At 42.4% G+C, this 20822-nt stretch overlaps 1 protein-coding gene across 1 annotated transcript; it reads right to left on the reverse strand.

Moving 5' to 3' along the window:
* Nucleotides 1-1045: 1045 nt before the first annotated feature.
* Nucleotides 1046-15560, reverse strand: ABRACL (ABRA C-terminal like). The gene is made up of 3 exons (XM_017848995.1): nucleotides 15372-15560; nucleotides 10030-10096; nucleotides 1046-1637 (listed from the first exon to the last, which is right to left on the reverse strand). Exons 2-3 carry the CDS (start codon nucleotides 10088-10090, stop codon nucleotides 1453-1455), a joined length of 246 nt encoding a protein of 81 aa, XP_017704484.1. The 5' UTR covers nucleotides 10091-10096; nucleotides 15372-15560; the 3' UTR covers nucleotides 1046-1452.
* Nucleotides 15561-20822: the final 5262 nt, after the last annotated feature.

Here is a 20822-nt window from a genome sequence, read left to right on the forward strand (position 1 = left end):
TTGTCTGACCACTTCTTCACTCTCTACAATCCACCTGAATCACTAGTGTCAGGGCCATCTGCACTAAATATCACTGTCATCATGGAATGTCCTTGCTCCAGTTTCTGTTCAGATTCCTCTTCTTGGTTTCCCAGGTCCCACTTTCATTGTCCAGTGAACCACCTCTCTCCCCAGAATTCTAGTTGGCCTGATATCTTGCCTTTCACGAGATCATGCCTTGCCGATTTGTGTCCTTCTGCCTTTCCTTCAGTCATCACCCTCATCATCCCGTCTTTTTCTCCCTCGAGATAATCAGCTGCAATCATTCCTCGATGCAAGCTCTGCCCCCTCCAGGATATCTCCCCTGGCCACTGTGGCTTTCACTGCTTTTATTCTTCTTGGTATTCCAAGTCATTTTAAATTCCGTAACATGCAATCAGAGATTATCCCATATTGTTTCAGATGGGTGTCACCCAACTAGAATTTGAAGTTTATGTGAAGTTTTTAGGTTAGATTTTTTGGCATGTCCTCTAACTCAGCAATAAGCACACAATCAGCCTCAAAATAAGTATTTTGCATAGGGTCCAACCATAACACTAACCATTCCTATTTCTTTTTTCTTTTCCTTTTTTTTTTTTTTTTTTTTTTTGTGAGACTGAGTCTCACTCTGTCACCCAGGTTGGAGTGCCGTGGGGCGATCTTGGCTCAGTGCAACCTCCACCTCCTGGGTTCAGGTGACCCTCATACCTCAGCCTCCAGAGTAGTGGGTATTACAGACATGTGCCATCACACCCAGCTAATTTTTGTATTTTTAGTAGAGATGGGGCTTCACCATGTTGGCCAAGCTGTCTCGAACTCCCGACCTCAGGTGATCTGCCCACCTTGGCCTCCCAAAGTGCTGGGATTACAGGTGTGAGCACCTGTGCCCAGCCATTCCTATTACTTAAATTTGGTAGTTCTGAGACAATTTGTTTCATATTAACATAACTTTTACTGCAGTTATCTAATATTGATACAAAAACTCAATTCTGAAAAGCACACAAATACTTAAATGACAAAATAAGGCAATTTTAAGACAGCTACATGTCTTTATTACATAAACATTATAATATTTCTCATAGGAGTTGGTCTTCAATTTGCTTGTTGCTTTTGCAGAATGTCAAATATCTATAGAAAATGTCTAATTATTTATGAAACAAACATTCCCCTGTACCCGCCTCCCAAAAAACCTCATTGCCTACAATTCCCAACCAGATTCCTGAGAAAAATAATAGGATTTGTTTATTTTATAGCATCATACATAAATTTTCTTTCAAGATATAAAAAAGGACAGACTTCTAAAACATTAATCTCCTTTTGTTTACAAACTTCTATAAAAATACATTAAGTATGTTCAAATGTTTGTTCTTTCACTTTATATTCCAGTTTACCAGAAACAAAAAATCGCAGTACATAAAAGATATGTGAACCACATTAATCTTGCAGTAATACAATGTCAACATCATCATGAACACCTTGCAGAAGCAGCTCTCCTGAATACGTTACAATCTTCCTTCGTTTTGCAGCTTTGAGAGTTCCTACCAATGCTTCAAAGAGGTTGGCACATTTATCGTCTCGGAAGAGGACCCCAAATTTCACGCTTAACTTTCCATCAGCATCTAATTTGAGAAAATACATTGTTAGCAAATGTAAAGTCTGTGTCTTACCGTCAAGTATGGCAGATTTACAAAATCTTTAATACATTTCTAACTATGGGCTATCCAAGATTACAATTTAACATTTAACAGTCATAAATTCAACATATTCTCTTCCCAGATCCAAAAAGTAATGGAATAAATACATGTTATATGCCTCTTAGCCTTAGGATTATCCAAAGACTGAGAACCAAGAAACATTCACAAAAGTTGAATGTGCTACAGTGCTAATATTGCAGATAAATTTCCCTCTATTTTTATTTGTTAATTGTTATGTGAGTTTTTGAATCAATAAAGACTACAAATAAAATAGAAAACCAGGATCAAGAGCAGTGTTTCTCTAAGTGTGTTCTGAACACCCGGAATCCCCAGGGTGGGAGTGGGGCTCCTTAAAATGCATTATCATCAGCCATTTATCAGGACCACTGAATCTGAATTCCTGGTAGTAGACTCAGAAATCTGTATTTCATATGAGCCCTAGATTATCTTATTTGGAGGCCAGTTTTTAACATAGACATTGAAAGTTAAGATAGACCAAAAGTGGATCTGCTGTTAAAAATCAATAACCTGAAAACCTGGAGACAAGAGTAATCTGGGAGACACCTCCCTATCCTTGGGTGATTCCTTTGATCACTTGACTGAATCCCTGACCTCTTCCTACCCCTCTACTGCAGGTTCTTCCCTTCCAAAGCTACACCCACGGTCAAGAGGATGGCCATCACAGTGAGGAGAGGACCATTTCTTGACCAAAGGTTCTTGAGTGCCCACACTCCCTGGCGAGAACTTCTGACTGGCTGCTTGGCAAACTCCTACTGTGAGCACAGCACTGTGTTAGACGCCAGAGACAGATATAAGGAAGGAGAGAATTGCTTTCGAACTTTCAAAGCAATGACTCAGTCCCATGAGGAAATAAGAAATATACATATAACAAGTTAAAGCAACAATACAAAGCAGTATGTGATTGGATGCCAAATGAGAAGCAAAGAAAATACATCCCGGCCGAATGCAGTGGCTCATGCCTGTAATCCCAGCACTTTAGGAGGCCAAGGTAGGAGGATACCTTGAGCCCAGAAGTTTGACACCAACCTGAGCAACATACTGAGCCCATCTCTCTCCTAAAAAAATAAAATAAAAATAGCTGGGTGTGGTGGAGTGCACCTGTGATCCCAGCTACTCAGGAGGCTGAAGCAGAGGGCTGTTTGAGCCCAGGAGTTCGAGGCTGCAGTGAGCCATGACCATGCTAGTGCACTCCAGCCTGGGCAACAGAGTGAGACCCTGTCTCAATAAAAAAAGAAGAAAAAAAGAAAATATATTTTACAGTTTAGAGGAGGGCAAGATGTCTTTGGGCAAGAATGGTAAGGAAGACTTCATGGAGGAGGCAGTACCTCTTCCGGACTTGAAAGGAGACAATAACCTGGAGCTTTTTTCTTTTTCCTCAGCTTCATTGTGATGATATGCATGGAGCTTTTCAAAAACCTAACAGTCCTCAGTGGAAATCTCTGCCATCTACTAGTCGTTTGGCCTTGGACAACTTGTTTAAAGCTCCCTAAGCCTTGGCTTCCTCCTGTGTAAAATGGGGACCTGAACATCTTTTTCTCGGTGCTGCCAGGAGACACAGTTCGAAAGCACTCGGCACACTGCCTGGCACACACTGAGCAGACCATCAGCAACCAGGGGCTCTGCTGTGACTGACACAAATAGGGATAGTGTGCCAAGCCACAGGCAAGGCTAAAAATGAGTAAGGTGGCTGGGGGAACAGTGACCAGCGTGAGTAGTTTACTCACCTGAAGTAGATCGCCTAAGATGAGAAGGAGGATGAAAGATGTTCTAAAGGGAAAACAGGGAATCTGACCATGTTTGGCCTGGAAAGCAAAGATGCACCTCTTTGGTTTTTCAACTTCTACCTGCATGACACTGTGTGCAACAGGAACCTATCACTGATTACAGATAGAAGTGGAGCTGCTGGTAACCTCAGGCAAGTCCTCCAAGCTCTCTGAACTTCAGGTATCCATCAAATGAGGGTAAAAATACCTCTCACAGGGCTGTTGCAAGGATTAACAGACATAATAAAGAAAAAGCCTTTTATAGAGTGCCCAGCATACAGTAAATTCTCAACTTTGGTTAAAATTTTTAAAGGCACCAGAGACAGAAACCTGGGTGTAATCTTGGAGTTCTCATGCCCCCTCATCCCTCAATCTGACAAATGTTTGGGTGATTCCACCTTCTTTGTGTCTTCTGTGACTACTGCCTTTCCTCTCCAATGACAGTTAATTCCTTGGTTCAGGTCCTAAGTGTTTCTCACCTGCGTCACTGCAAGCTGCTGAGAACTCCATACCAGCCTCCTTTTCTGCATTTTTGCCCCTCAAAACATCCTCCACATGGGTGCGGAAGAAAAAATGTGGAAGAAGCTTTATGAGATGCAAAGCTCATTGTTACTCTTCTACTTTAATCCCTCTTTCTTTCTTTTTTCTTTTTTTGAGACAGGGTGTTGATCTGTTGCCCAGGCTGGAGGGCAGTTCTGTGATCATAGCTCACTGCAACCTCGAACTCCTGGACTCAAGAGATCCTCTTGAGCCTTCCAAGCCTCCCACGTAGCTGGGACTGCAGGCATGCGCCACCACACCTAATTTATTTTTATTTTTAATAGCGACGAGGTCTCGAACTCCTGGGCTCAAGCATTTCTCCTACCTTGGCCTCCCAAAGTGCTGGGATTACAGGTGTGAGCCACCTCATCAAGCCTACTTTAATATTTCAATGGCTCCCTGTGACCTTCTAAATAAAGAGAAGTCCACGGCCTCGCAGAAGAGGTACTTCATCCTCTGGCCTTGCATCTACCACTTGCCTGGCCTTCTGCCGTATCACTGCATGTACCTTCTGATTCAGTCACAATGACCTGCTTGCTGTGCCTAAGATGATATGACAGATCCTGCCTTTGTAACAGTGCCCATGTTCAGTCATCTGCCCAGAAACCCAGAAACTTTTTCCTAGCTAAATGATTTTTCTTCAGGAATGAATTCAAATGCCGCCTTTTCTAGAAGTCCTTCATGAGCCCCTCAGTTGAGTGAATAGCTCTTCTTATAAAACTGAGTATATATCTATCAAGTGTTCACCATCATTTATAGTATTAATAGCTAACATTTATTGAGTACTTGCTATGATCCAGAACTGTTCGATGCATTTTACAGTCATTAAAATTCACTTAATCTGTATTTCATGGAAGATAAGACACAACTGATTGCAAGAAGCATCATTATTTTATATTACAATTAAACTGCCAATTTAACCATAGCATGCCATGTACTATATGATGCATTTTTATTTGAGAGATTTATTTTTTTTTCTTTTGAGTTTCCTTCTTGTTGCCCAGACTGGAGTGCAATGGTGTGGTCTTGGCTCACTGCAACCTCTGCCTCCCAGGTTCAAGCGATTCTCCTGCCTCAGCCTCCCAAGTAGCTGGGATTACAAGCACCCACCACCACGCCCAGCTAATGTTCGTATGTTTAGTAGAGACAAGGTTTCACCATGTTAGCCAAGCTGGTCTCGAGCTCCTGACCTCAGGCAATCTGCCTGTGTTGGCCTCCCAAAGTGCTGAGATTATAGGCGTGAGCCACCGCACCCGGCCTATTTTAGAGATTTTTTTAATGTGAAGAAATGTGTCCTTGAAGTAGAGTATTATTGCTTTACAAACAAGGAAAACAAGGCACAGAAAAATTTAGTAAAGTAGCCAAGGTCACACAGCAAGTATGTAGAGGAGCTGGGATTCATTTTCACAGAGTCCAACTTTACAGCCCATGTTAATTACTTCCCTCTAGGTACTTCCAGTTTGTCTGCCTTTCAGCTACCTAAAGAGAACCTCAAAGATGGAGATGGAATTTTGTTTATTTTTACATCTCCAGCACTTGAGCACAAAGGGGACACTAAAAAAAAATTTGTTGAATGGAAGAATTTAAATATCCAAGTGCTCTCTCCCCATTTAATCTTTTCACTATATGAAAATGAGACTTTAAAGAATTTGACTTTGAATGAAAAGATAAAACTAAATTCATCAGTTTTCATCTTGAGCTCATAATATGTAGATTAAGGCAAAATCACTCCAGATACAACTTAAATAATTAACCATAACACATTCAAAGATTACACATATCTACATATGCTTTCAAACTCAATAAGTCATCTTTTGCCAGGGATGAGAAAGTCAAGGTATCCTGATGAAGCTGCAAAATTAAAAGTATTTCCATGCTTATAGAAGTTATGATAATTATCTTAAGTCTTCTAATGTGAAAGCTGCTAATTTTGAAGTGGAATTTCAGTTTGCCTTACCAGAATAATGACTAGTACTGTAAAGGTTAGAATTTAAAAACTAACTGAATATGACCAATAAACACTAGGTTGACATGGATACAGAAAAGAAAATCCTACAAATCTTTAGAAATATGCCTTTAACACCTATAACTATCCAAACAACAGTAATGCACGGCTGGGCCCAGTGGCTCACGTCTACAATCCCAGCACTTTGGAAGGCTGAGGCGGGTGGATCACAAGAGGCCAGGAGTTCAAGACCAGTCTGGCCAACATGGCGAAATACTGTCTCTAGTAAAAATACAAAAATCAGCCAGGAGTGGTGGCGGATGCCTGTAATCCCAGCTACTCAAGAGGCTGAGGCAGGAGAATTGTTTGAACCCAGGAGGCAGAGGTTGCAGTGAGCCAAGATCACACCATTGCACTCCAGCGTGGGTAACAGAGCAAGACTTTGTCTCAGAAAAAAAAAAAAGAAAAGAAAAGAAAAAGAAAAAAACAATAATAATGCTGCCAAGAGTAAGATGACCTCACTGAGCTCAGGAAAAAAACAGGAGTGTGGGAGGAAGAACAGGAGGGGCATCACTGTGGAAAATAAGACTCATCAGGCCTCCATCAAGTGGGTGTGGTGAAATGGGTGGGAGAAAAATTGAGTTAGGGAAGATTGTTGATTTCTTTGATTAGGAAACTAAACACATCATGGCCAGACGAAGTGGCTCATGCCTGTAATCCCAACACTTTGGGAGGCCGAGGCAGACGGACCACTTGAGGCCAGAAGTTCGAGACCAGCCCGGTCAACATGGCAAAACCCCATCTCTACTGAAAATACAAAACTTAACCAGGCGTGCTGATGGACACCTGTAATACCAGCTACCAGGGAGGCTGAGGCACAAGAATCGCCTGAACCTAGAAGACAAGAGGTTGCAGTGAGCCAAGATGGTGCCACTGCATTCCAGCCCGGGCGACAGAACGAGACTCCATCTCAAAAAAGAAACTAAATAAATTACATTTTCCAATGTCTTCTCAGTGTTCTCTTCAAACAATACATTCATTCCCATTCCAAAACCAACTTATGGATTTCCCCCTAAACTGACCTGCCCTACACTTCAAAGTCCTACCTGAGATGCAAGACTTCACTGAGTGCCCCCAACTACTACAACTTCCAATAATCTATTTTGAAGGGACCATATTGCATGTCAGCACTTCATAGTTCAGCATACCATTTTTTTTTCTGATAATTGCCTCATGAGTTTTTTATTGTTTTTCTTTTTGTTTTGAGATAGGGTCTCACTCTGTCCCACAGGATGGAGTGCAATGGCTTCAACACAGCTCACTGCAGCCTCAACGTCCTGAGTTCATGCAATCCTCCTGCCTCAGCCTCCAGTACAGCTGGGACCACAGTTGTATGCCACCATGCCTGGCTAATTTTTCAATTTTTTTGTAGAGATGGGATCCTACTTTGTTGCCCAGGCTGGTCTTGAATTCCTGGGCTTACATGATCCTCCCACCTTGGCCTCCTGATGTGCTAGGATTACAGGCCTGAGCCATGGCACCTGGACTATGAGATTTTATTTGTTTTCATCAACTAAGTAGTAAAATCCCTGAGGAAAAGGAACACACTTTATACCACTTGTACTACACAGTTATTAGCACATATAGATACTCAATAAGTATTAACTGATCATATGATTCAACTCACTTAGTTGTTGACTACCTTAGGACTTAAGAGTCCACACCAACTTTAAAATGCCTCATTTATCTTTTCTTGGTACATTTCAGTAATGATGACTTGGGTTTGATATAGAAATAGAGTGACTAAGACAAAAAAAGAGGGAGTAATAGGAAGAATAAAGGCCCCAGAAGATATCCATGTCCAATCTCTAGAATCTATATGTTACCTCACATGGCAAAAGGGACTTTTCAGATACAATTCAATTAAGGACTCCACGACAGGGAGGAATCCTAGATTACCTGGGTGAGCCCAGTGTAATCCAAAAAGTCCTTAAAACAGAAGAGGGAGGCAGGCCAGGCATGGTGGCTCACATCCGTAATCCCAGCACTTTGGGAGGCCGAGGCAGGTGGATCACTTAAGGCCAGGAGTTCAAGACCAGCCTGGCCAACATGGTGAAACCCCATCTCTTTTATGTTTGCTTGTTTGTTTGTTTGTTTTGTGAGACGGAGTCTTGCCCCACTGCCCAGACTGGAGTGCAGTGGCGCAATCTTGGCGCAACCTCCGCCTCCCGGGTTCAAGAGATTCTCCTGCCTCAACCTCCCCAGTAGCTGGGATTACAGGCACACGCCACCACACCCGGCTAATTTTTTTTTTTTTTGTATCTTTAGTAGAGACAGGGTTTCACCATGTTGGCCAGGCTGGCCTCGAACTCTTGACCTCGTGATCCAACTGCCTTGGCCTCCCAAAGTGCTGGGATTACAGGCGTGAGCCACCGCACCTGGCCAGTGAAACCCCATCCTAATAAAAATACAAGAAACTGGGCTGGGTGTGGTGGCTCACACCTGTAATCAAGCATTTTGGGAGGCCGAGGTGGATGGATCACCTGAGGTCAGGAGTTCAAGACCAGCCTGGCCAACATGGTGAAACCTCATCTCTACTAAAACTACAAAAATTAACTGAGCATGGTGGCAGGTGCCTATAATTCCAGCTACTCGGGAGGCTGAGGCAGGAGAATCGCTTGAACCCGGGAGGTGGGAGGTTACAGTGAGCCGAGATTGCACCACTGCACTCCAACCTAAGCAACAGAGTAAGATTCTGTCTCAAACAAACAAACTTAAAAGAAAAAGTGGAGGAGGTTGATGTGATGCAACGTGTGGACTCAATCAGCTCCTGCTCGCTTTAAGACAGAGAAAGGGGACCATGAGCCAAGGCCACCTCTAGAAGCTGGAAAAGGCAAGGAAACTGATTCCCTCCTGGAACCTATAGAAAGGAGTCCCCTGCCAACACCTTAATCTTACTCCAGCAAGACCCTTGTCAAACTCCTGACCTACAGAACTCTTAAGATATTACATGTGTTGTTTTACATCACTAAATTTGTGGCAATCTGTTACAGCAGGAACAGAAAACCATTGCAGGGGACACTTGATATTAATGGCTTAATGGAATTTTCCAAGTCTGTCCTGTTACTTCAAAGGATTTGTGATTCATGAACAGACAGTGCTTTAAGAAGAATCAAACTATAATGACACAAACCTTGAGAGCTTCTGAGGGACTTTCTAGAACGGGTTTTCACTTACATGATGTAATTTTAAAACTTCCAGTCCTATTATCCTAGTTGTTGCTGAATACGTCTATTATTCTTATTATTTTCAAAATGTTCCCCAAATTCTTGCATGTCTCATCTGAGATGTACCAAATACCTAAAGCCACAAGTATAATAGTAATTTTCATTAAAACTTAGGAAGAAGACGCGAATACTACCCATTTTGCATGTCACTATCTTCAAGGAAGCTGCCTAGTTATTGCTGAAGAAAAAGATAATTGTTCTTAAACACTACCTAAAGGATGATTTATTTTAGTTATCTTACTTAATACCTGATTATACAAAACTCAAGATTTGAGATTTGGAGAAAATAAAGACAATTTAGTATAATTTAGTATAATTTCAATGTAAGTCCGTAGTCATTTACAAGTGTGTAAAATGATGACATTTTAGATAAGATGATTTTAAAAAAGAAGTTTGTAAAATGATGGCAGAACAAAGCAGAAAACATGAATTTTAATAATATGATAAGTAAAAATTTGAATATGATTCAATTACCAAATTTCAATGTAGTCAGATGAAAGAAGCTTAGTAATTTGCTTTCTATTGAAAAAATAATGAAATATCTCAACCATTCTCTGCATCAGAATCACAATACCCCAAAAGCCCTGTGTCTCCAGATATCACTTCCTGGCTAAGGGCAGTTACCACCTGGGGCTGTGGGCAGAGCTGCCATACCTCTGTCCTGAACCCCTGGGTGACCCCTTCTAGGCTTCTCCAGCATGCCAGTCTCACCTGTTCAAGGTAAAGCCACGAGAAATACTCTATTTCCGTTAGATACTTACTTTTTGAACCCAAACGATGAATTTCCTCCACCAAGAGGTTAACCTCATGATCCACATTCATTGCTGCCTGGGAGAGAAAAAGGAAGTCTAAATTATCACCATCACATTCCATTAAGCACATCCAAATCCAAGGGCCCTTTGTCTTGTTCATGTCGCATTTGTCACTATTAATTTACCATGTCCCTTTTCCTAAAAATATTTGTGTGATGCATGTGGCACTGAAGTGTCCCCATTTTCCCTCTACCTTTGTAACCGCCCCCTTAGCTGCCTGCACTCCTATTCTCCACATCTGTGGGGGAGAATACAGACATTCTCCTTGCCCCCACGATTCACTCTGAGTAGGTCTTCTTCATGGTACCCTGCTAGGCACCGAAAATACAAAAGGTGTGTAGCACAGGATCTGCCCTCAGGGATCTCACATTCTAAAGGCAAATGAGGGCCTGCAATGAAGAGCAATGTGACAAATACTCTTTGAGTGGTGGGTCCAAGGCATATGGAAGCACAAAGGAGTAAGCAGCAGGAGGCTTCTTGGGAGGTCACTGGGGAGGAGTGGTCCAGCATGACAGGTAGGGTAGGGCACTCTATACAGGAGGAAATGCATACGTAAAGCAAGGCAACAAAGGAGAAAACGCACAGCACACTTGAGGCAGGCCTAAGCTAGGGGCTGGACACCCCAGAATAAACTGACACACACTCCCTGCTCTTCAGGAGCCAGTCTAGTGGTGGAGGCAGATCAATACAACAGCAATTTTATTGTGTTTTGTTTTTTATTTTTATTTTTTTTTTTTGAGGCGGAGTCTTGCTCTGTCGCCCAAGCTGGAGTGCAGTGGCCGGAACTCAGCTCACTGCAAGCTCCGCCTCCCGGGTTCCCGCCATTCTCCTGCCTCAGCCTCCGGAGTAGCTGGGACTACAGGCGTCTGCCACCTCGCCCGGCTAGTTTTTTGTATTTTTTAGTAGAGACGGGGTTTCACCATGTTAGCCAGGATGGTCTCGATCTCCTGACCTCGTGATCCGCCCATCTCGGCCTCCCAAAGTGCTGGGATTACACGCTTGAGCCACCACGCCCGGCCACAACAGCAATTTTAATACCATCCTGTCAATCCAGTGACATACAGGGACATCATGGCCTTAAATCCGATTGCAATAAATAGCTTGTGGTGAAGATCATTCATCTGCAGATAAAGAGTTCAGAATAAAACAGAAGTTGAGCCTTCCTTGGCTCACTAAGTCCTCCAACAGCTGGGTTCTGCACACTGTTCTAGCCTCTTCCACCCCCTTGAACTCTAGGCTGTAGCCACATGGGACTTTTTAATCTCTCAAATGCCCCTTGCTCTCTCACCTCCAGCCTTCACACACACTATGGCTTCAATTCAGACTATAGCTATTCCTCTTTCCAGGGGCTAATTCACACACATCCTGCTCCAGCTTAAATAAAAGCCTTCCCTGAAACCCTGGAGAAGCAGTACTCCCTCACTGTGTTCCCATAGCACCGTGCCCCTCATTTCACCCAATTGGAATTACATTTCTGGACTTTCACTACCACAGGGTAAGCTCCCCTCTGCAGGGAATTGACTATAATGCTCACTGTTGTATCATGTCTGGCACTAAGAGTAGAGGGTAAAGAAATATTGACCTCATGAACTGAAAAGAACACACAAAGGCATGAGAGGGATTGGAAGTACACCTGCAGGATGTCAGGAAGTATGAGCAACCGGGTAGAAGATGCATCAGTTCAGTCTGTTTTCAAATCATAATTTTTTCAAATCAAATAAGGGACCAAAAAGGTGGAGTTGTGTGTATGGTTTCCTTCGGGGTGATAATTTGCAAGAAACAACTTTATCCATATGGATTGTAACTAATTCTTGCTAGCTGTTAAAAACAAGAGTGACACCTATGACTATATACTACCTGCTTACATGATATTGATTGGGACACTAGATTTTCTATCTGCTAATTATTAAAAGTGCCACTGCCATCTGCTCTGTTGCTTGTGTGAATATTATAATTTAAGAAGCTTAGATTGTAATAAAACATAAAATATTCAATTAAATGCATCTTCATAAAACTTAATATGAAAACTTATAGTGTTCAAATATTGGGGACTTTGTGTTGGTGAAGTCATATCTATAACATTATATGCAATTCAAGACATAGTTTAAGAGCGATACTAAAAAGCTAAAATATACACAGAGTACATAGCCACTAAGCCTGAACACCATGCCATGAGAATAAAAGTAGGAAAAAACTATTAGTAGCAGTGTAGTGGGCAACTGTTGTTTTGTCTACCCAGCACCCATTTCCCATTCTGGCACCGGCAGTCTAAGTTTTGTTTGGATAAAGCCTTTCCCTCCTTACGCTAAATCCATGTATCCTGGGTAGAGCCTTACCCTGGGCTCCAGAGGCAGGTCAGAGCCAGAATAATTGGTTTGAGGCATAAGGTAGCTGAGCCCATCCAGAACAATTAGGTTCAGCCCTGTGATTTTGCTAGGACTATTAGTAAAACGACACTCTCCTTCCACTTGGTTCTAACATATTAGTTTATAGTCCCTGATGTCAATGGCCACCATATGAGAACCGCTGGCCAGGAATAAAGCTAACACAAAGAAATGTCCAGTCATATAACAATGGCTGAGCCTGTATAAGACCCTGGACTTTCCAACTACGTGAACCAGTATCTTTCCTCTTTTTGCTTGTGTTGGTTTGACTGAGTTTCTATTACTTGCACTCTAAAGAAGTTAGCTTAGAGAAGAACTGCTGCTTTAAAAACAAAACAAAACTAAACTAAAGCTCTTTTTTATGTACTTTATGAATAGACTTTGTGTTCCTCTACTGGGTAAGATGGATAAGTGTAATAGAAAGGCAGATTTGAGAGCCATATAAAAAAGTTCTCTAGCAATTAAAATTGCCCAACAATGAATAAAGTTTGCACCCTGTTCCTAGAAACATTCATGCAGACATAGTAAGGATCTGTGAGGGATGATGAGGAAATTAGCCTGTACTGGACAAAGGGAGAATGAAAATGTCCAAAGAAATTAAGGAACTCCCCAATTCTCTGATTCTCTGATTCCCGACCCCCTAGAAAGATGTTACCTCTTTAACACCCTTCTTCACTCCTTCCTCCCAACACCAGCAACACACTTCAGACTTAGCTCTCATTGAATAATGAGAATCAAAGGGGAAATCCATCTATTATATATAGCATGCATACCTGCATTATATTAAGCAAATGTACGTTTATCTAATTTTAAGCATGGACGCCAACCAGCGTTTCTTTATACTTAATTACACATCACACTCCTTATCTGCGTTAATTCATGTAGTTCTAAGAACCTTACAAGGCATTTATTTATCCCCATTTGAAGGATAACGAAACAGGGGTTAATGCCCCACAACTAAATGCTGTTTCTACCACACGGTGGTGGCTCTTCTTTCCCCCCTTCCTCTTCCTCTTTTGCCATTATGCAAATACACTAAATATAATAGTGAGTGGGATTTACATGAAATGTGACATGCTGAGCTCTTACCAAGGCAAAATACTTACAAAGTAAGAAAGGCTCCCTGCCCAGACCACTATAAATAGGAAAATAACAGGTTTAGAAACAATTGCTAGCATACTTAATTTGACATGTTTTATTTATTTATTATTTAGGAAGGAGAGGGACAAAGGGGAAAAAAATACCTATTGTGACACAATCCTTGAAAGACCCATAGCCTTTTATAATAAGGACAGAATCCCAGGACTGCAGTGCGCAAAATGTAGAACAATGAAGGGGGTGGAGGGATGAAGAGAGGTTGACGGATATAAATACACAGAAGAAGTAAGACCCGACGTTGCATTGATCAGTGGGGTGACTATAGTTCACATTAATGGCTTGTACACTTCCAAATGGCTAAAAGCAAATAAGCTGAATGTTCCTAGCATAAAGAAGAGACCAATATTTAAGGTGATGGATATCCCAATTACCCTGATTTGGTTGTATGAACGTAACACATTCTCACGAGTACCGTGAAACTCTGTCTACGGGGAAAAAAAAAAAAAAAAAAAAAAAGAACAATGAGGAGAGGTGAGAAGCAGAGCAAGTCTAAGGGGAAGAGCTTAATGGTGAGCGGCTGGACCAGAAGACAAGAAAATGCTCCAGGGAAGGCGAGGCAGATGCCGGCCGGGCACTCTAATTGTCGCAGAATCGATTTAGGCTTTGTGCGTGGGAAACACAAAGGAAGAGTAAAGTCGGAGGACTGGGCAGAATGCGAAACCCACCATCAATACACACTTTAGAATATATTTCAGGACCCTCAGGGGATTGTTATTTTTCAAAAGTTTGGAGGCAATGCATGGAAATTTTCTAATATCCAAGGAAATAAAGCCTACTGGAATAGGTATGTCTGGAACCAGGAACCAACTTTACACACTCCGGCTGGGCACGTTTTCTCAGCCCTCCTTCGCAATCGCGGACAAGCAGCTGGTGCGGGTGAAAGGATGACTGGGCTCCTTCCTCCCTCCGGTCTGGGGCGCGCTCACTCCATATTTGGCCATCCTGCTCCCAGTTTGGGGTTCTGCCTGGTAGAGGTCCCTTAACCCCGTGCCCTGCAGCCCATCATCACACGGTCAGCGCCGGCACCGGTGCAGGGCTGGGGAGCGCCAGGCTGGGCCCCCAGTTGCGGGGCTGCACCGCTGGCGCCCGGGAAGGGCCGCGTCCCGGAAGCCTTTGTCTCCGCAGCTCCCCGCCCGGCGCCGCGGGTCCGTCTCCCCCGTGGCCCGGGCATCCCGAAGCGCCGAGAGAGCGAGCGCCCAAACCAGGAGAGGAAAACGGACCCTGCCCCGGGCTCCAGGAGCCCCTGGTGTCCCCTCACGACTCTGCACCCCCTGACCTGGAGCGCACAGAGCCGCACCCACCTCCGGCGCTGTAGAGTCCACTGCCCTGAGGCCACCACGTTCCGTGGGGCAGTCTCTCCCCTTGCCCCAGCCCTTCCCCACCCTGCTCTGCAGAACTGGCTCCTGAACCACCGCCAAGTGCAAAGCCGACACGTCGCACCACGGTAAAAAAGCGTTCCATTTCTGCTGGCTTCCCAGTCCGCCCCCGACCGGCGAAACGTCACGTGAGCCGAGTGCGGAAGTCGGCCCGAGAGGTGGGGGCGTGGGCGGCGCGCGCCTCCTGGGACCCCAGCCCTCGAGGTCTCAGCGCAGCCGGTCGCAGCCTCCGCGCGCCCTGGGCCCCTTCCCGGCCCCCTCCCGACCCCCTCCCGACCCAACTCTCACCGCAGCCCGCAGTGCCGGGCGGCGCACCCCGGACACCCGGTCCATCCCTGCTACCTAAGCCACATCTGCCCGGGCGCTCACGCACCTCTCTGCCCTGTTTTCCTTCCCGCCGGAGAACTGGCGCCGCGTGGGTCCGGACCCGGGTACCTTCAGTGCACTGGGGCGAGTGAGGCCAAGAAAGGAAGTGGCTGAGGCAAAGAGAAAGACGGCTGTGGAGGAGGAGGAGCAGGGTAGGGGGAAAAGTAAGTGTTTCTGCGCTCAAGAAAGGGGCCGCCCACACTCCCAGGGACAAGCCTATGAGGAGGAAACTCAGGGGAGGAGACGTTCAAGAAAGGAGCTGACTCCAGACAGGTGGAGCGCCCTGGGCTCCTAGGAAAACGGGTCCGGAGCCTCGATTACCCCACCTTTCCACCGTGCTACTCAGAGCCAAGGATTCCAGGATCTGCAGCTGATCCTGGGCGTCGATTTCCTGCAGGATATCTCTCCCAACGTAAGAAACAAAGCGCCCCCGAATTGCTGAAGGCAGCTAGAAAGAACGTGGCATTCATGGATTCCGGACGCCGGGGGCCTCCAGAAAACTACGACTCATGACTTGAAAATGGCTTAATTCGCAAAAACAAAATGCAATTTTGAAAGCCAATTTGTTAGACTGCAAAGAAATTTGACTTGGACATAGGTAGTTGTTGACCCTGGATCAGTATCGGTTTCTTCCCTTGTTCATTCATTATTTCCTACATTTAACTTCATAATTCAATTTATTCAGACTCCCTTTGTTTTAGTCACTGTTATTTTAATATATGCGTGTGTGAGAGAGAGATGCTTGCCCTACCCAGAGTCCCTTTGGAAAGGAAACAGTTACCCAAACTATTTCTAGAGCAGGGTTTGCACAAATAACTACAAAAAACGTTCCTTACTCCTCCCCACGCCCAGCCCAGCTAGTTGAAATTAAGAGCGATCACGTGACCCAGGAGCGCACAATCCATAAGGGATTCATCATCCTGTGAGGTGGCCTGGAACAAACAGTTCTCATCAAACACGGGCTCTGACAATTAGTAAGCAGATCAGACTCTCCCTTGGAAATGGAAAGTGGAGAATGCAGAGACCGAGTCATCTGATGTAATAGAAAGGTTGGAACTAAGAGAGGATAAGGCAGAAGGGGCCAAAATGGGCTTCGGGATGCAAAACATTTGAGTAAGCAGAAACCAATAGAATGTAGCAGCAGGTTGGGTGGAGGCACAAGTGGTAGAAACCAGTCAAAGACAAGCTGAGACCAAGTGATGGAAGAAGAGCAAGGAAGACCTGCTTCCCAGGGACATGTGAGTGTCAAGTTCCCTGGGGCTGCACTGGATCCATCCACTTCCCATGCTTCATTCTAGTCTTTAGAGTGAACGCCTGTCTCTTGGGTGTGACTGAATGAGTCTCGTTCTGTAATCTTCAACAAAGGTCTGAATCTTGTAAGTGTCTCATGGCAGATAAAGTTTAAGGTGACTCCTAGATCTTTTAAGACCTATTTTTTTATTTTACTTGTTTTATATTGTTACCAAAAGGATTGAGGCCTATTTTTTTCTCACCAAAAGAAAGCCAAGAAGTTATAGTTTATATCTTTCACAGTTGACATAAGGCAAAAAATTATAATTCAATAAAAATATATTTAGCAATTATCCAAACAGGACCTCGCTATTTTGGCCTGTGACAGGGATCACAATTCATCAGTCAGATAATATCCAATGAAAGGAATAATGAGTCTGGAGTGTACCACTTCTGTTATGATTAAGCAGTTAGGATTGTCCTAATTGCCAACCAAAGAAAAAGAAATAGGTTACTTTCCCTAAAGAAGTAAACATCCTTGTTAGTATAAAAATAAACTCACCCAAAAAAATACTGTGTTTACACATATGCTAAACTAAGTATAACGCAAACTTTATGTTAATCTACAAGGAATTACAATGTCAGAAAGTTGTTTTGTCGGCTGGGCGCGGTGGCTCATGCCTGTAATCCCAACACTTTGGGAGGCCAAGGTGGGCGGATCACCTGAGGTCAGGAGTTCAAGACCAGCCTGCCCAACATGATGAAACCCCATCTCTACTAAAAATACAAAAATTAGCCGGGTATAGTGGCATGTGCTTGTAATCCCAGCTACTCTGGAGGCTGAGGGAGGAGAATCACTAGAACCCGGGAGACGAAGGTTGCAGTGACCCAAAATCGTGCCACTGCACTCACTCTAGCTTGGGCGACAGAGTGAGACTGCATCTCAAAAAAAAGAAGAAAAGAAAAGAAAAAAGAAAGCTGTTTTGATAAAAGAAATATTTAAAAATTTTAGCTAATATTTTTCATATCCAATCCTACTCCTTCAATTTCCAAATGGACTTTTTTTATCTTTTCTTATTCCCTCAGGAATATCATCATGTACAATGTAAGCAATGTGGAAGTTTAACCTACAAAGAAAATATAATTTATCAAATTAAAGAGTATTTAATATATTTTAAATAAAAGTGCCAACCACAAAGTGCCAATACTAAATGGTCCAAAGTAGTCCATGACCTGTTCTTTGTCAAACAGAACTGAAAGTAATGTACATTTGAAATATTAAGACAATCCTTATCCATGTATTTAATTGCATAGTATGGACCAGCACTATCCAAAGGAAATAAAATTGTGAACAACACATCCAATTTAAAATTTCTAGTAGCCACATTTTTTTTAAAAAGATGAGATTTGTTTTAATATGTTTTATTTCACCCAGTATATCCAAAATACTATCATTTCAACCTGTAATGGATACTTTGAAATTATTAATAAGATATTGTACATTCTTTATTTCGTACTAAATATTGTAAGTCTATTTTGTATTTTACATTTACCCAACATTTCAGGTGTTCAATAACCTTCTATGGCTAGTGGCTACTGTATTAGACAGTGTAGCGATAGACAATTCCAGAATAAAGCATTATATTATATTGCTAATACTTTACTTAAAACTTATTACATGTTCCTGGAATGAGAAAATAACACTATGATATTTAAAAGCTCATGGAAAATCAAAGTCATTATTTTAAAAATGCCATTGTCTCTACCGTAGTGAATAGAAAAAAAATTTCTATTTCTTCCTCTTTCTTAAAGGATCTCTAGGATGGCAATTCCATCCTGGGCACACACCCAACAGAAAAGGGAGATATATTCACCAAGAGATATGTACGAAATATTCACAGGAGCACCAACTATGCATAATATTTCTTTCTTCTTCTTCTTCTTCTTTTTTTTTTTTTTTTTTTTGAGATGAAGTTTCACTCTTGTCACCCAGGCTGGAGTGCAGTGGCACAATCTTGACTCACTGCAACCTTGGCCTCCCAGGTTCAAGCGATTCTCCTGCCTCAGCCTCCTGAGTAGCTGGGATTACAGACATGCACCACCACATCCAGTTAATCTTTGTATTTTTAATAGAGATGGGTTTTGCCATGTTGGTAGGCTGGTCTCGAGCTCCTGACCTCAGGTGATCCGCCCACCTCAGCCTCCCAAAGTGCTGGGATTACAGGCATGAGCCACGGTGCCAGGCTGTATTTCTAAAATACATAATATTTCTAAAATACAGCAACTCAATCCCCTAATAACATCAGAATAAATTGATAAATGCAGTACATTCATATAATGGGCTGTTATCCACCAACGAGAACAACCAACCAACAGCTGCGTGCAACATGATGATTCTCACAAATACAGTGTTGAGTGAAATGAGCCTGATTATTATTCCTTTACACAAAGTTTTAAAAGCAGGTTAAACTAATCAACAGTGTTGGGAGTTAGGATAGTGGTTATTCCTGTTGGATAGTGAAGGGTAATGACTGAGAGGGGGCATGATAGTGGCCTTATGAGGGGCTGATAATGTTCTGCTTCTTGACCTGTGTACTAGTTACACTAGTGTTTTATTTTTAAGAATTCATTAAGCCAAATACTTTAGATAAATATAGATGTATATGTATGTATGTGTGTATATATATGTATGTCTATGTGTATATATATATATGTATTTTTTTCCTGTTTTAAAAAATAAAACATTTTTAAAAATAAAGTGTAGTTGTCAGGCTATGCTTAAGAAACATAAAAAATAAAAATGAAGAATAGAGTATCATAATCAAGCAAGGCATATTCCAGGAATGTAGGGATTATTCAACAACATTGAGAAAAGTAATAATCCCATATGGCCTTATCTCCAACTTTCATCTTATTCCTTAAAATGAGGTTTCTCATTTGGACTTGTCATTCTAGTTCAGAATGTCATCACCTTGTGCTCTCATTTATGAGGATAGCAATAATAATGATGGTTACATGTCTTGGGCACTAGTTCTTGATCCAATTGTAGTATGGCTTAAGTGCCTTGGATGATATGCAGAAGTAAAAGTAAGCTCTGTGACCTTAAGAAATAATGTAAAAAGAATTATACACCATAAGCAAGTGGGATTTCTACCAGGAATGCACAGTTGCTTCAACTTACAAAAATTAATGTTAAATAATTAATTATATTAATATATATACATCAAATAAAGAGAAAAATCCGCATAATCATTTTATTAGATGCAGAAAGAGCACTTGACAAAATTCATTATCCTTTCATGATTAACTGGAAATACAAAGGAACTAGAAATGGAAGGGAATTTCCTCAACCTAATGAAGGGCTGCTACAAAAAAAACACAGTAACATCATACTTAATGGTAAAAGACTGAAAGCTTTTCCCCTAAGATGAAGAACAAGACACGGATGTCTGCAAAACAATCCATTAAAAAGCTAATAGAACAAATAAACTAATTCAAAAAGATTGCAGGATATAATATCAATATACATAAATCAGATGTATTTCTATATACTAGCAATGAAAATCTGAAATGAAAATTTTTTTAAAATTCTATTCCAATAACATCAAAAGAATTTTGCACAGGCAACAAAAGCAAAATAGACAAAAGAAATGACATCAGACTAAAAAGCTTCTGCACAGCAAAGGAAACAACCTACAGAGTGAAGAGACAGCCAGTAGAATGGGAGAAAATATTTGCAGACCATACATCTGATCAGGGGTTAATATCCAAAATATGTAAGGAATTCAAACAACTCAATAGCGAGAAAACAACCTGATTTTAAAACGGTCAAAGGCACTGGGCACGCCTTTAATCGCGTGTCTGTAATCCCAGCACTTCGGGAGGCCGAGGCGGGCTGATAGCTTGAGTCCAGGAATTCAAGGGCAGCCTGGGCAACACTGTGTAACCTCTTCTCCACAAAAAAATGCAAAAATTAGCTGGGTGGGTGGTGCATGCCTGTAGTCCCATTACTCAGGAGGCTGAGGTGGGAGAATTGCTTGAACTCGGGAGGCAGAGGTTGCAGTGAGCCAAGATCATGCCAGCACACTCCAGCCTGGGTGACAAAGGGAGAACCTGTCTCAAAAAAAGAAAAAAGGCAAAGAACCTGAGTAGACATTTCTCAAAAGAAGCTATACAAATGACCAACAGGCATATGAAAAAAATGCTCAACATCACTCATCATCAGGGA

This window comes from Rhinopithecus bieti, unplaced genomic scaffold, assembly GCF_001698545.2.
Source record: "Rhinopithecus bieti isolate Rb0 unplaced genomic scaffold, ASM169854v2 scaffold_31173, whole genome shotgun sequence".
Classification (NCBI taxonomy): Eukaryota; Metazoa; Chordata; class Mammalia; order Primates; family Cercopithecidae; genus Rhinopithecus; species Rhinopithecus bieti.

Excerpts from the sequence above, each read along its gene's own strand:
- ABRACL (XM_017848995.1), bottom strand. The coding sequence starts at position 10,090 with ATGAATGTGGATCATGAGGTTAACCTCTTGGTGGAGGAAATTCATCGT. Across the intron at positions 1,638-10,029 it reads TCATCGTTTGGGTTCAAAAA|ATGCTGATGGAAAGTTAAGC; the intron begins GTAAGTATCTAA and ends TTCTCAAATTAG.